General features: G+C 36.2%; 1 protein-coding gene and 1 long non-coding RNA gene across 4 annotated transcripts in view; both read right to left on the bottom strand.

Annotated features, from left to right (window-relative positions):
• The window catches only part of LOC120595691 (uncharacterized), a 45,399-nt gene extending 44,740 nt beyond the window's left edge, over positions 1-659 (bottom strand). The window contains exon 1 of the long non-coding RNA XR_005650938.1: positions 47-659. This is a non-coding gene — a long non-coding RNA (uncharacterized LOC120595691). The remainder of the gene's footprint in view (positions 1-46) is intronic.
• Positions 660-9,925: 9,266 nt separating this feature from the next.
• RNF19A (ring finger protein 19A, RBR E3 ubiquitin protein ligase) overlaps positions 9,926-16,990 on the bottom strand; it is a 55,423-nt gene continuing 48,358 nt past the window's right edge. For 2 of the 3 annotated variants that reach the window (XM_039853922.1, XM_039853924.1), the window contains 5 exons: positions 16,233-16,347; positions 15,596-15,757; positions 13,918-14,131; positions 12,628-12,771; positions 9,926-12,115 (listed from right to left, as the gene is read on the bottom strand). In XM_039853922.1, the coding sequence (XP_039709856.1) occupies positions 11,425-12,115; positions 12,628-12,771; positions 13,918-14,131; positions 15,596-15,757; positions 16,233-16,347 (1,326 nt within the window). In that variant the 3' untranslated portion in view covers positions 9,926-11,424. The remainder of the gene's footprint in view (positions 12,116-12,627; positions 12,772-13,917; positions 14,132-15,595; positions 15,758-16,232; positions 16,348-16,990) is intronic. The other variant, XM_039853923.1, reaches the window with a different exon arrangement.

Raw genomic sequence — 16,990 nt, 5'->3', positions numbered from 1 at the left:
TCTCAATTCCCTCTTCAAATAGAGTACTTATTAAGTACATACTTACACGAAAAGGAAAAGGTCCTTGCTCTCAAAGCCTCCAGTTTCTTTCTTTCTAAGATTTGTTTTTCCAGTATCCTGAATTCAAAATTTGGAGGCATCTGGTATACATGGGTTGTGAAATATCTAAGTTTTACTTCCTTCATGCAGGACAAGCGATAACAGAAACAGGTGCTCCAGTGCTAGTAGGCAAAAGGCTGGAAAGAAAACAAAACAGGACTATATTGTCACCAGAGAGCCAGCAAAATTGACAGATTCTAGGATTAGTAAACTCTTACAGGGAAGAATTTGCCATTCTTTACTGCTCATATTATATATATGATAACTAGCCCTAAAAGTCTGGCTTTCTGTGGTATTAAAAAAACAAAACAAGTCAGGATCGGGGGTAAGATGGGGGACTAGGTAAAAGCAAGGTTTGCCTACTCCCAGGTCCGCATTGAAATTACAGCCAAATTATAAAATAATCAACATGGAGAATCACCTAAAGACCGGCTAGCTGACCACAACACGTACGTCTGATAATGTAAAGAAGCCATATTGAAGCCAGTAGGAAGGGCAAAATCTTGAATCGGCTGGACCCACTCCCGCAAGTGGAGGAACACCAGGAGGGAGAGCGAGGCTGCAGAGGCCCCTGAAGCAGGGGGGTGGTGGTTCTTGGCCACATTTGAGGGCTCCCCAGCCCAGGGTGCCAGCCCAAGGAAGAGGAGTCTCCAATAACTCCAACTGTAAAAACCAGAGGGGATTCCGGCCGTCTGGGTGAGACGAAGGAGACTGAAACTCTAGATGCCCCTTTGAAGGACCCGTGCACAGGCTTTCTGCCATGTGGACACTCACCTGGGACACCGGTGGTGGGTCAGAGGCTTGCACGGGACTTATACTGACAGAATCTGCATTACCTGGTGCCAGAACAAGGAATGGATGGGCAGCCACTAGTGTGCCTTAGTCAGGGCCCCTATCAGGCAATCTACAGACCATTGCCAGCCTGACTGTGCAGACCCCTCCCTCAGGGCCATTAGGAAACGCTGGCCTGAGATCAGCACGCCCCACCCAACCTGCAGCATGCCTGGGGCTTTTGTTGCTGGATGGCTGCCACGCCCTGCATGATTAAGGGCCAAATATTCACAGCTGGCGACCAGCTCTATGTGCATTTCCATTTCAGAAACAGTTTCAGGCAGATCACTGCTGCCAACACGAACTTGGGTGGATCTTGGGGATCTGTGGGCCAGTCCCAGACAGCAGCTGGTTTTGCTGTGATCTGGGACTTCTGTGGGAACATCAAAGTTGTAGCAGGACTGAGGCTGTATAGATCTGATGGCCATTGTCACCCTGAAATCCTGCCCCACCCAATGCACAAAATGTCCCAGGCAGCCCATTGACAGTAACAAACAAACTCTGGCTAGCGCAGGGCAGGCACTGCAGGAAAGCCAGTTGCAGGCAGACCTCTGCTGCTGGCAAGAGCTGCGATATTGTGTCTAGGAAGCAAAGAGGTCTGTGGGACTGTCCCAGATGGCAGCTGGTCTCACTGTGATCTGAGACAACAGCAAGAATGCCCGGCACAGAAGTTGCAGCAAAACTGAGGCTGTATTGGCCTGTCTCTCTGAGATCTTGCTTTACCCTAGCCACAGAGTATCTGCAGTCCACTGACAGGCAGCCTCCTGTGCTCTGCTTGGCTCTGGGATTGCGCATTCTGTACAGGCAACAGATCCTGGCTAGGGCAGTGAGTGCATTTCGGGGAAAAGTTGTGGGCAGACCACTGCTGCCTGTACATGCTGCAATATCTCTTGAGGGGATCGCAGGGGTCTGTGGGACTGCCCCAGAGAGCAGCTTATCTCCCTGTGATCTGTGACTACTGTGGGAACATGCAGACACAGAAATTGCAGAAAACCACAACAGAGCAAATCATGACTAGCCCCATTAGCGATACACACAAAGAGTGGTTTCAACAAGTACACAAGCCCACTAGGGCAAATCCCACTCAGTGGGGTCAGCGCCCCCACAGCAACTCTTACCTTGTGGGTGCAGCCAATTCCCACAATTAGCCTGAGTGTTAATCCCTTCCACTGATGGACTAACAATAAAGTCTTGGCAACAACAGAAGATCACACACAACCCACACAGAGATCATGTGCAGAGCACCCGGCATAGGGGATCAGGGAGAGTGCGTCACTGGGCCACACAGGACACCTTCCACGTTAGGCCATCTGGCCAAGGCTGGGAGATGAAACGAATATTCTTGACACATAGAAATGAACACAAAGAGGCTAATAAAATGAGAAAACAAGAAACATGTCACAAATGAAACAACAGGAGAAAACTCCAGAAAATAAGCTAATTGAAATGGAGGCAAGCAACCTACCAGAGAGAGTTCAAAATAATGATTATAAAGATGCTCAATGAACTTAGGGGAAGAATGGATGAGCACACTGAGAAGATAGAGATAGTAAGCATAAAAAAGGACACAGAAACCGTAAGAGAATCAGACAGAAATGAAGAATACACTAGATTGGATGAAGCAGATCAAATCAGTGAATTGGAAGACAAGGTAGCAAGATACAACCAATCAGAACAACAAAAAGAAAATTTTAAAAAATGAGGATAGTTTAAGAGACCTTTGGGACAACATGAAGCGTAACAATATCTGGATCATAGGAGTACCTGAAGGAGAAGAGAGCAAGGGATCGAGACTCTATTTGAAGAAATAATGACAGAAAATTTCCCTAACCTGGCAAAGGAATTAGACATATAAGTTCAGGAAGCACAAAGAGTCCCAAACAAGGGGAATTCAAATAGACCCACACCAAGACACATCATAATTAAAATGCCAAAGGTCAAAGACAAAGAGAGACTCTTAAAAGCAGCAAGAGAAAGGCAGCTACTTACAAGGGCACTCCCAAAAGAATGTCTGCTGATTTTTCAAAGGAAACTTTGCAGGCCAGAAGGGACTGGCAAAAAATATTCAAAGTTATGGAAAACAAGAATCTACAACAATAAACACTCTACCCGGTAAGGCTTTCAATTAAAATGGAAGGCGAGATAAAGAGCTTCCCAGACAGGGAAAAGCTTAAGGAATTCATCACCAAGAAGCCAATTTACAAGAAATGTTAATGGAACTTCTATAAAAAGAGAAGGGGTAAAAAATAAAATAGAAAACACACATATGAATAATAAAATGGTAGTAACTATGTACCTATCATTAGTCACTTTAAATGTAAATAGATTAAATGCTCCAATCAAAAGACATAGGGTAGCCAAATGAATAAGAAAACAAGACCCATGCATATGCTGTCTACAAGAGACCCACTTCAGATCAACTTACACTCACAGGCTGAAAGTAAAGGAATGGAAAAAGATATTTCATGCAAATAGAAATGAAAAAAAAAAAAAGAAGCTGGGGTAGCAATACTTATTTTCATATAAAATAGACTTTAAAACAAAGGCTATAATAAGAGACATAGAAGGGCATTACATAATGATAAAGGGATCCATAAATCGAGAGGACATAACCCTAGTAAACATATATGCACCCAACACAGGAGCACCTACATACATACATAAAGCAATTATTAACTGACATAAAGGGAGAGCTCAACAGTAATACACTCATGGTAGGAGACTTTAACACCCCATTGACACCAATGGACAGACAGATCTTCCAGGAAAAATATCAATAAGGAAAACAATGGGCCTAACAGACACACTAGGCAAGATGGATAGATATTTTCAGAGCATTTTACCCTAAAGCAGCAAAATATATATTCTTCTCAAAGGCACATGGAATATTTTCAAGGATAGACCACGTTAGGACACAAAACAAGTCTCAATAAATTTAAGAAGACTGAAATCATATCAATTGTCTTCTCCGATCACAATGATATGAAACTAGAAATCAACTATAAGAAAAAAACTGGAAATACACACACACATGGAATCTAAATAACATGCTACTAACCAATGAAGTGGTTAACAATGAGATCAAGGAAGAAATCAAAAGGTACCTAGAGACAAATGAAAATGAAAACATAACAACTCAAAATCTATGAGACACAACAAAAGGAGTCCTAAGAGAGAAATTAGAAACAAGAAACAAGAAAAAGCTCAAATAAACAATCTAATCTTACGCTTAAAAGAACTAGAAAAAGAACAGCAACCAAACCCAAAGTGAACAGAAGGAAGAAATAATAAAGATCAGAGCAGAAATAAACAAAATAGAGTCTAGAAAAACAATACAAAAGATTAATGAAACCAAGAGCTGGTTCTTTGAAAGGATAAACAAAATTGATAAACCCTTAAACAGACTCATCAAGGAAAAGAGATGACTCAAGTGAATAGGATCAGAAATAAAAGAGAAGAAATAACTACAGAATCCAAAGAAATACTAAGGATCTTAAGAAAATACTAACAGTAATCATACACCAACAAATTGGACAATCTGGAAGAAATGGATACATTCCTAGAAACATATAAACTCCTAAGACTGAGTCAAGAAGAAACAGAAAATCTGAACTGACCAATTACCACCACCAAAATAGAATCAGTAATCAAAAACCTCTCAAAAAACCAAATCCTGGACCAGAAGTCTTCATAGAATTTTATCAAACATGCAAAGAATTAACACCTACTCTTCTTAAACTATTCACAAAAATTCAAGAGGAGGGAAGGCTCCCTAATTCCTTTTATGAGGCCACCATTATCTTGATTTCAAAACCAAAGACATTACAAAAAAATAAAACTATAGGCTGATATCTCTTGTGAACATTGATGCAAAAATCCTCAACAAAATATTAGCAAACTGAATTCAGCAATACATTAAAAATACCATACACCATAATCAAGTTGGATTTATTTCTGGGATGCAAGGTTGGTACAATATCTGCAAATCAATTAATGTAATACACCACATTAACAAATCAAAAGAAAAAAACCATATGATCATATCAATAGATGCAGAAAAAGCATTTGACAAAATCCAGCATCCATTTATGATAAAAACTCTCAGCAAAGAGGGAATAGAGAGAACACACTTCAATGTAATAAAGGCCATATATGACAAACCTACAGTTAACATCATACTTAATGGGGAAAGGCTAAAAGCGTTTTCCTTAAGATCAGGAACAAGACAAAGATGTTCACTTTTGCCACTCCTCTTCAACATTGTATTGGAAGTCATAGCCACAGCAATAAGACCAGAAAGAGAAATAAAAGGTATCCGAATTGGAAAGGATGAAGTAAAACTCTTGTTATTTGCCAATGACATGATACTACATATAGAAAACCCTAAAGATTCCATCAAAAAAACTGTTAGAACTGATCAATGAATTTAGTAAAGTAGCAGGTTACAACATAAATATTCAGAAGTCAGTGGCATTTTTATACACCAATGATGAACTTTCAGAAAGAGAAATTAAGAAAACAATCCCATTTATGATTGCACCAAGAATAAAATACCTAGGAATCAAATTAACCAAGGAGGTAAAAGACCTGTTTTCAGAAAATTATGTCATTGAAAAAAGAAGTTGAAGATACAAATAAATAGAAGCATATACCATGCTCATGGGTAGGAAGAATCAACATCATTAAAATGGCCATACTACCCAAAGCAATCTATAGATCCAGTGCAATCCCTATCAAAATACCAATGGCATTTTTCAGAGAGCTAGAACAAATAATCCTAAAATTTATATAGAACCATAAGAGACTCTGAATAGCCACGGCAATCTTGAGAAAGAAGAACAAAGTTGGAAGTATCACACTACCTGATATCAAACTACACAACAAGGCTACAGTAATCAAAACAGCATGGTACTGTCATAAAAACAGAAACATTGATCAATGGAACAGAATAAGAGAGTCCAGAAATAAATCCACACCTATACGCTCACTTAATATATGACAAAAGAGGCAAGAATATACATTGGGGTAAACAGTCTCTTCAATAAATGGTGTGAGGAAACTGGACAGATATATGCAAAAAAAATGAAACTGGACCATCTTCTTACACTATATACAAGAATAGACTCAAAATGGATTAAAAACTTAAATATAAGACCCGAAACCATAAAACTTCTAGAAGAAAACACAGGCAGTAAACTCTCTGATATTGCTAACAGTAATTTCTTTTTGGATATATCTCCTCAGGCAAGAGAAACAAAAGAAAAAATAAACAAATGGGATTACATCAAACTAAAAGTTTTCATACAGCAAAGGAAACCATCAACAAAACAAAGACAACCAATTGATTCAAAGAAGATATTCACTAGTGATATATCTGATAAGAGGTTAACATCTAAAATATACAAAAAACTCATACAACAACAAAAAACAATCCAATTAAAAAATAGGTAGAAGACTTGAACAGATACTTCTCCAAAGAGGAAATACAGATAGCCAATAGACGTATGAAAAGATGCTCAAGGTCATTAATCATCAGAGAAATGAAAATTAAAACCACAATGAGATATCACCTCATACCTGTCAGAATGGCTATCATCAATAAATCAAAGAACAACAAGTGTCGGCGAGGATGTGGAGACAAGGGAACCCCATATATTATTGGTGGGATTGCAAATTGGTACAGATGCTATGGAATACAATATGGAGGTTTCTCAAAAAATTAAAAAAAACACATTTTGTGAAGATCTATGCATCCCAATATTCATGGCAGCACAATTTACAATAGCCAAGATACAGAAGCAACCTAAATGCCCATCAACAGATGATTGGATCAAGAAGTTATGATTCATATACACAATGGAATATTACTCAGCCATTAAAAAAAATGAAATCCTACCATTTGCAATGACATGAATGGACCTAAAAGTTATTATGCTAAGTGAAATAAGACAAAGATAAATACCATATGATTTCACTTATATGTGGAATCTAAGGAACAAAAAAACCAAACTAATCAAAAACAGATTCACAAATATAGAGGACAATCTGGTGATGGCCAGAGGGGTGGGGGTTGGGGGGCTGGGACAATGGAGTGAAGAGTTAAAGAAGTACAAATTAGTAGTTGTTAGATGGTCACAGGGATGGGAGCATGGCATAGGAAATGCAGTTAGCATTAATGTATTGGCTAGGTAGAGAGCCAGAGGAGAGAAAGAACAATCGGAGGATCATTTCATTAACTATAAAAATGTCTAACCAATGCACTGTATTCTTGAAATAAAAAAAAAATGAAAAAAAGATAACGAACAATTCAAAAGGCCCAGACAGCCTTAACAGCAATTTCTGCCAAACAGTCAAGGAAAGCATAATTCTAATCTTACTCTGATATTGAAGGTTATCTCAGGAAGTTAGTTTAATAGTTGAAAAATTAAATTCACCACATTAATAAAGAAATAAATCATAATTATATGGCAGATGTTCCCCCCCGCCCCCACCGCCAAACAGCAAGCAAAAATTTCAACGTATTAAGGTAAAAACTCTTGGAAAACTAAGAGTTATGCCCCATAACCACCACTATTCAGCACTATACATTTGAAGTCCTCATCAATGCAAATGGGTCAGAAAAAGAAATATATGATGTAAAGATTAAAGAGGAAGAAACAAAACAGTTTGAATCCCAGCTCTACTACTTGCCAGCTATGTTACTCTGGGCAAAGCAGTTAACTCTGTGCCTCAGTTTCTCATCTATAAAATGGGGATAATGAGTATGTCCTTCATAGGGTTGTTCTGAAGAGTAAATAAGTTACTATTTTAAAGGTACATAGAAAGTGACACTTCAAAGTACTGTAAAAATTGTTAAATTATTCACAGATGATTATGTATAGAAATATCGAATAATCTAGAGATAAACCATTAGAATTACAAAAATAATATTCCAGATACAAAACCATTACACAAAAATCAGTTGTATTTCTATATAGTATTAATTGTAACAAACAGAAAGTGACATCTAAAAAAATATCAAGTACCTGAAAGAAAATTTAACAAAAGATATGAGAGACCTTTATAGGATAATTATAGATTCGATGCAGTTCCAATCAAAATTGGTGGACCTCAACAAGGTTATTCGAAAATGTTTATGGAAATGTACAGTGCCAAGAACAGTCAAGACACTCTTTAAGGAAAACAAAGTGGCAGACTCGCCTTACTAAATATCAAAAAATTTCTAAGACTGATGTCTAACTTGTCCATTAACTCACCTGGGAGATCACTATTTGGAATGCTCATCCATTAGGCATGTCTACATAGTTCTTCTCTCACTTCCTTTAGATTTTTGCATAAATGTCATCTAAGAAGAGACCCTTCCTGTTTTCCCTGTATAAAATAGCACTACCCAATACGTCTAGTCACTTTATTCCCCAGTCTGTATTTTTCATAGTACCCATCATTATTTTAAGCTATATGGATATATTTATTACTTATGTCTCTCTCCCAACAGTAAGTTCGTTGAAGCCAGAGTGTCTGTTTGATACAATGCTGTATCTCCAGATCTACTTTGTTACTTCGTTGAATGAATAAACAAACAGAAATCACAAAAAATTCTGACTGGCATATAAATATAGTGACTAAATTTGAACTAAGTTTAAAAACTGCAGATTCTCACCAGTCATCTATTAAATGATGGCTACCAAAATACTGTCTGTCACTCTCCCCAAGTTTAGAATACTACTTTGGGCATTCAAAACCAATCAGTATGTAAATACTGGTTTTTAGCAATGATAGCTCATACTTTGAGGAAATTAATGAAACAACAAACCCATTAAAAGGAACCATATAAAATATAGCCCTGAGAATCCTGATGACTCAGAATAGAAAGGCAAAATGATCAATGGAGCAGGAGTTTAGGTATTCTGCTCATGTCACATTTACAAATGAACCAAATTTGCAGTGAAAATGAGTGACTGTGTGAATTTAACATAAAAAGCTAATTCAGTGCTCTGAAGCTGGGAGTTTGTACTTTTAAGACAATCCAGTTAAACTGGTGTTCTACATAATGAACAGTAGACAGTACGGTTACAATCTTTGTATTCTCCTTTCTCACTACCTTGTGATTTTCCTGTAGGCCTTAAAGAAAGCAAAGTACAAAAGGTTTTAAAAGATTTTGGTGAGGTAAGGCCTTCCTTGAACCTAAGAGTGTTCTTTTGTTCTGGGCTATTCCAGAGTTGAGCTCCAGGAGAATCTGGCTTGGTCCTACATTAATCCATGTTTGAAGAACTCCTGGGAAATGAAGGAACTTTTGAATCTAGTTGAAAGGTTTAGAGCATTAAAAAGTGAGACTGAAGTGGTAACTGGTTGAGGATACAACCAGAAGAGGGATGGGGTGAACTTAATTGTACTTGCCTCCAACATAACACCACTTTTGCTTTATTCCTCCTAAAATCATTAAACTTTCCATCTGACCTTTAGCCTTTTACAGAAATGTTAAGGCAGTCCACATATTCATACAGATTATTTTCATGAAGTATTAACTACGTAACAGGAAAACCACCTATGCATTTTATAGAGGCTATGAGAAAAGTGTTTGATTACAATTATTAGCTTGATTTTAAATGGCTCTAGTTCATAATCTAATGTTGCTAGAGTAGAATGAATCTCTTAAAGTTTTTTAAGATATTTTTACTTTTCTCTTAAGATGAAGATTATAATACCTCTTCATAATTCGATAGATCTATTTATTTTCCAACCAATTTACTTAAAAAAAAGAAATTATTTTGATGAATAAAGCAGCTTCTTTCTGAAGGAAAGGTAGGTATTAGACATGAAGAAAGGTTTCTAATAATTTTTTTGTTGAGAAGTTCAGCAAATGCTTCCCTCTGGGCTGAGACTAAATGCAGAATCATCTCAAAGGCTTGTAGTATTTATGAATAACTATCATGTGGCAAATGAATATTCCCATTCTTATAAAAAAAAAACCTATACACAAACCATAAGGCAGCAATATATTAGTATTTACATTTATTTCATGTATGCAGTTTACACACGATTCAACAAAATTGGAATGCAAACAAATATACAAATACCATAATAAGCATTATCAAATAAAATAACTGGCACTAGTGTTATAAGCATATTAATGGACCTGTGAGAAAAAGTGATGGAAGACTGCAGCCCATGGCATTTTTCTTTTTATCAAAAGAAAACGCTCAGTAGCACCATAATGGTAATACTTAAAAGAAACACATAAGATGGAACATTTTAACTGCTATCATTGAGGTTAACCTGTTTTATTTAAGTGAATTATTTAGAAATTTAACATTATAGGCAGTATTTTGGCCAATTTCTGTTTATGTCAGCTGAACAACTTCCATAAACAAAAGACAATAAAGCCAGCCATACACAGACCCCTCCTTAGTACTTGGTACAAACTCTGCACCGTACTTTGATTTCATGATTGGAGAAGATATGCATGTGTTAAAAACTGAGGTTATGTAAAGTTATTTACTAAAGCCTGAGTGTGTCTTTGGTAGGCTAATACTTTTTCAGCATTGTTATTATTAATCATAATTATGTTTATCTATCCTGTATTTTTCTACACAATCCAAGGTGGCTAGAGAGGACATTATGGAAAACAATACAGCAAAATCCTAAAACAACTAGACTCTTAAATTCCAGTCTATACCAAAGGCACCAAGAATAAATGGGGTGCAAACTTCCACGCAGTGAAAGGTGACTTTTTTTGTAATACTTATAAACTAATGGAATTTTGTTTTTGCAGTTTTATGTTATCTTATTTGGTGCTGTCAATATACTTAATTACCTACCTTTATACTTTTCTTCTAAGATGGCATCAACAATATACATGATATACAGAGTACCAGGTATTTCTATTTCAAAGTTGTGCAAAAACTGCCACAGTCTTGCTCAAAGTGTCTAAGTATACAGATGGTAGCAAATGGGCTGCATTAAGCTTTATATATCCACATTGCATATGAAGAAAAAAATTAAATTTATGCCCAGTTATGAATGCAAATGTTACAAAAGATATCATATACTGAGAGTAACCTGCAAGGTTCTTTAAACAGTATCCCTTAGTGGTTTCAATAAAATGTCACTAACCACTTAACCCCAAGCCTCAAGTTTTCTCCATAAGAATGCTATAGAACTGCATTAGTATTTTATATTGATTATAAATTAAGCCAAATTTCTAACTAAATACACAAGTATGTGCTTAAAGCAATGTTTTGTGGCAAATGCACAAAACATACTTCTCTAAGGAATTATTGTCCTTACAATAATGCACTTTTAAAGCCTTCATTTCATAGTTTGGTAATTAAGGTCCACATGAAACACGATGCTTTGCTGAACACAGAAAATATCTGAATTATGATTATGTAACCCGGCATTTGCTGGTAACTTGAAACTTAAAGTAGTCATGTGTAGTTCAACCAGCTCCAAACAAGGTTGTTCAGTGGTAATTATTTTGCAGCATTGATAGGCCTAAATTTCAGTCTGAATTGCAACTTTTAATTCCATTGTCTGATGTGAGTGGTTGTTATTTGTTTCTTTTAGTGCATCACCAAAATATAAATCAACATTGGGTTTTATTCCATTGTTACCATGTTCTTCAGCAATATGATTCAACTGTGGAACTTCTGAACAGGAAGCAGTTTTGGTAAGCACAGAAATGCTACATTGATGTGGGGAATTTTCCAGACGGTCGTTTTCTACCTCAGGAAGAATGTTAACAGTAGCAAAGCGGGCATGATAATCATTGGAGCCATGGCTACAAGAAGTTTTCATGCTTTCTAGGTCAGAACAACTAAATTCAGAAAAATGACTAGAGTGAGAATCTGCTACAGATGGCATACTGTCACTGAGTGATGGAGCCTCAAATTCACTTGAGTTCGTGCTTTGCTGTTCTAATAACTGTGCATCCATGTCCTCTCTGGTCTCATTTATCTTCATGTTACTCTTTTTCCTTAATTTACCACCACTTTTTGATTTCTTCCCTGCTGTTGCTTCTTTGGACCACTTGGTGGCACTGGATTTACCTTCAGGCAAGCCACTTGAACCACCAGGATGACTCCGGGTGGCACTGCCATCCTCCACACTACTGCTTCCACTGTTGTGCCTGAATTTGGATGGCTTTGATTCAATATCTACTTGCACCTCCATACTGTTGCCTTCTCTGGAACATAAAAGTAACAAATACAAATAAATTTCTAACTTCTTTTTTATTTTTCTTTAGATGACAGTAAAGGGGGAAGAATTTCAGTGTGAAAAATTCAAAGGCTATATAAAAGCTATCAGAACAAATTAATGGAGGATACATTCTGCTAAAAACAACTGCTTGAAATAAAAAGACTATAACAATGCTTCAATTAAAAAAACAGAAGCAGCTGCATAAATTTACCTGTTTAAAACATACAATTCAGTGGTTTTTTAGTGTATTCGGAGTTGTGCGACAATCACCACTACCTAACTTCAGACTGTTTTCATCATTCCCAAAAGAAACCCACACTCATTAGCAATTAGTTCCCATTCTTCCCTCCTCCCAACCTCTGGCAACCTCTAATCTACTTTCTGTATCTATAGGTTTGCATATTCTTGATATGTCACCATTTTCTTTTCTCAGAGAACCTAAGAGTTGATAACCATTATCCATGATAATTTTGTCTAAAGACAGTGATAATTCCTTACTTGTCCAATGGGATGTAGGAATTCAGAATGGATCCCGCCATTGCTTTGGTGCTGGCATTATCACTAACTGTTCCCAAGCTGACCGTGCCAGATTCTCCACTTAGACTGTACCGTTCTTTCTGTACATCTGCTTGTACTTCCAACCTTAAAGAGGGGGATATCAGATAAAAACCAAAAATACATACGATATCAGTATTCTTATAATATGTACCTTTAAGTAATTCAGTTAAGAGCCCTAGTAACAAAAGCTATTTTGGAATTGACTATAAACATTATTTTATTTTTTTGTTTCTTTTTATTTGATTGTTCTAATTCTACTGCAGCATACTGAACAGAACCAGCCATCCAAATAAAATTAGCTGTCTGCCAAATAAGCTAGTAACGACGATGCGAAAGTACATAAAAGATTTTAACTTAAATATGCGCCATTATTTTCACTCAGGATGTGGCAATGTGCTTGCCATGTTCAGTGCAAAACACAAGACCCGAATACATTAAAAATCATTCTATGTGACAGATAATGAATCAAAAAATCTTGGGCATCTATATATTAAAAATGGTTCTATAAATTCAACACCTGAGTCTTTAAAAAAGACATAATAATAAACACCACTATAACTTAAAAGTTTGTTTAAAAGCAAACTACCTAAAAATAAGTCTAACCAATAACTCCTTTAATTCATGTATTCTCCCCCTACATTAAAAAAACAGCTAATAAACAAAGGTAAAGAATAGTGAATAAAGAGGAAAAAGAGAAGATAAAAATGCTTTAATTTCTCCTCCTCATCTATATGGCTGGTTGTAAAAGACTTGGTGAGAATGAACCATTATTTAATCAAAGGACCCAGGCAGATTACCCTGGCACTCAGTTCATGCATTCCTGGGTATCCTGACTCTACCTGCTCCCCCAGGGCTCAACCAATGTCTCATTTCCTAACATCCAGCTGCTGTACCTCCAGAGGTAAGGTCCAGGCTTAAGCACTACCGTTACTTTGGCCACTGAAGCAGCTCCAGCTTTGGTTCAAACATAAAGTCTGACAAGTGCAGTGAAAAAATTGGCAGAATGTTATGCCTTAGTCTTGGTTTTACTGCATATTGTGTGATTGAAAATCCGATTAAGTAAAAATCTCCTTACTCACTGTTCACCACTAAATTTCATTTTTTAACATTACTGTTTTCAACCCTGACACAGTAGGGTTATTGATAATTATGTTCAAAATTCTCCTGCAGTTAATAATCTGTAGTTAACAGAAGGCAAAAACAAAACAAAACAAAACAAATTTTTCTTACCTGTTAAAACAGTTTACCATGGCACTTCCTGACAGACTCCCTGTTATACTGGCTCCAGCTAGTGCCATGGTGCTGGCTGTTTCACTCAGATTGTCTCGAATGGTTCCTATTCGATCCATGTGGCTTCCACTTGCACTCAAACTGCCAGTCATACCACCAACACTCCCTTCCCCTATGCTAGGGTTGTGTCTTGCTTCTGCTACTGAAGTTGTATCTAAATGCAAATATTTCAAAGAAAATAAATAAGTACAATTATTAATGTTCTTCTTCTTAAATCCCTCCATGATTTCAGATAGGGCATTTTATCATAGAAAGTATAAAACCTATACAGGAATAGAAAAAAAATATCTGGAGTCAGGGACACACAACTGTGGGGTAAGAGTAAAGGGAAACATTTCAGAGAATAAAGTTGAATTAAGAACTGGCTCTCTCTTTTAGATGGTCACTATTTTTAAATCCAGGAAATTTAGAAATTCTATAGAGAACCTGGTTGTTGAAAAATTTAGTTAACTTTGGAGGAAAATTATGTGATGGTTTTCAACAAGGGTGTCATTTAAAGAGTTTATTATACTCTAGGTCAATAAGAATGGGCCAAAGTTGATTTCTCGGTATATTCCATGGTTCTAATTGCTGAAAGCTATTATAAGATCTGATACTACTATATTCCAATCTTACAGTACTTTTCATATGCTTTACATATTGAAGGAGTCATTTATTTTCTCCATTATTTGGGTTCTTAGTACATACCCAACACTGTCCTAAGCACTGGGGCCACACTGAATCAGAGAGACAAACATTCTACCCCCAAGAATCTTACATTCTAGTTGGAGAAAGCATAAACAAAATTAAATGGTGATAAATACTATGATAAAAAATAAAGGAAGGTAAAGGAGAGGGAGTAAATGGCAGTGAGAGTGATGAAGAGTGTGTGCATGTAGGTCTGTGGACTACTTTATACAGTGTGATCAGTCTACCATGTCAGGTGTACTCTTCTACTAAGATGTAAACCAAGAATTGACCACTATATTTGGTAACATGCAGGTCACTGGTGTAATTCTGCTTTGGTGGAGTGGTAGAGATGAAATTCTGGAGTGGTAGAGACCAAAATCTAACTGGAGTGAGTTCAAGGGAGAATGGTAGGTAACAAAGTGGGCGTTATCTTTGCACATTTGCCTGATTATTTCCCTAAGACAAATTTCTCTAACAAGAATTGCTGGAATATAGAACACACACATGTTTTAAAGTTTAATTTATACTCCTACTGGCAGTCTATGAGGGCCTTTTCATTTTCCAGTTATTGTTCTAATTCATATTTCTTTAAATAGCACTAGATTGAAGATATTTTCTACTCATTTGCCATCTGTTTCCTTCTATGAACTGCATTTCTCTTCATATCCTTTTCTTACTGATTTGTAATGCTTTAGACAAAATCTACGATTAAAAGTCTAGAATTCCTAAGATATATTTCCATTGGAGGTTGTACATCCAGCATTATGGTACCCTCTTTTATCCATTTGCCTTTCCTTGGCAGTATATTTCACAGATGTAATTCTGGATGAACACTAATTAGGCTTAATAAAAGGAGGGCAATGGAAATTTTGACTTGTATGTTTTCTACAACCTCCTCCAACTTAAACTATTAATAAGTATATTTTCCTCTTTTCCTGAGAGGACTTACCTACAGCTGTATTATTTCCACCAACATTTATATCATTTTCATCATCAAATTCAATCCTGACTCCTTTTCCATTGCCTGCTGAGACTCCACAACCTCCACTTCGACAGAGAGAAATTGGAACAACACCATAGACATAAGCTAACATAATAGGAACACCAATACCTAAAGAGTAAATAAATGAGTCATTATAAACCAAAAAATAAATCACAGAAACATCAGTTTTAGAAAGTCTTTTCAAGAGAAAGTGTACAGGAGAAAAGTGCTAGGGTTCCGCAATCCTTGCCAAAAATGGGTTTACCCAGTTATTTAGGGACACAAACAAATTCAAAGGTTCTAGCCTTCAGGTGACAAATAGGAATTTAAAAAAAGATGTAAACATTTTTAAGTGCCAGAGTTCTAAACTGTATTAAGGAGAAGGGGTATCAGCCACTAGTAATTTACCAACCATCCTAAGATGAGGCTCTTGAGTCTTTTAACCAATACAGTTACTGAGAGGCTTTCTGTAAGCTCGGCTTCAATTGTCTTTAAAAATAAAGTAACTCTTTTATCTTCAACACTATGTTTTTTAAAAATCCTTCCACAAAAACTTTAATTTTATAAAATTTGAGGTAATTGGTGTATTAAAGCATTTTCTTACCTACAGTTACTGCAGCTACAACTGGAGATACAATTACAGACAATGTTACACCACCTGCTATGGCCAAATTCCGTTTGTGCTTTGAAACATCCTTGCCTTCATAGCGATTGTGAATCTGAAATAAAAAATAAAAATGGGGGTGGGGGGTTAAAGAGAAAATACATTACATACTTAATTTAAATAAAATGGATCTATCTACATTTGCTAGAAGTTTAAAGTGATTTCTTTTATAATTTCATAGTTAAGTGTCCTAATTCAAGGTAAACAAATTATTGTTTTTTGTATTATTGTTCTTAAAGCACATTCTTACACATAATTTGCTCCTCATTAATTTGCTTACATAAGAAAGTGATTTAGTAGATTTTACTTTTTAAACAGTCTTGAGTAAATGTAGTCTTCATAATCTTATTTAAGAATAGTATAATGTTTTGAACAAAGAAAAAAGAATACTTTTCAACATACTTATCAGTTGGATATTTGACTAATGAGATTACTTTTAAGAAATTTAGCATTCCACAGGTTTCTTTCAAAATAAGCATCCCTAAATGGTAAAAATTGGCTCCTAGGGGAGGTTCCCACAACTTTTTCTTAAAAATTGACCTTAAGAAGCAGTATTAATAAGCAAACATCACCAAATAGAATTAATTTTTTCTCAGATCCCTTTTTATGAAGATAGATATTACCAAATGACAGAACCCTGAGTTTTCATTTATAGCTCAAAGTAAGGGGTATAGAGAGAGAGAAAAAAAAAAGAGAGA

The sequence above is a fragment of the Pteropus medius genome, unplaced genomic scaffold (genome assembly GCF_902729225.1).
Source record: "Pteropus medius unplaced genomic scaffold, Ma_sr-lr_union100, whole genome shotgun sequence".
NCBI classification, from domain to species: Eukaryota; Metazoa; Chordata; class Mammalia; order Chiroptera; family Pteropodidae; genus Pteropus; species Pteropus medius.
The sequence above is the reverse complement of the archived record's forward strand: the minus strand, read 5'-3'. Positions and strand labels throughout refer to the sequence as shown.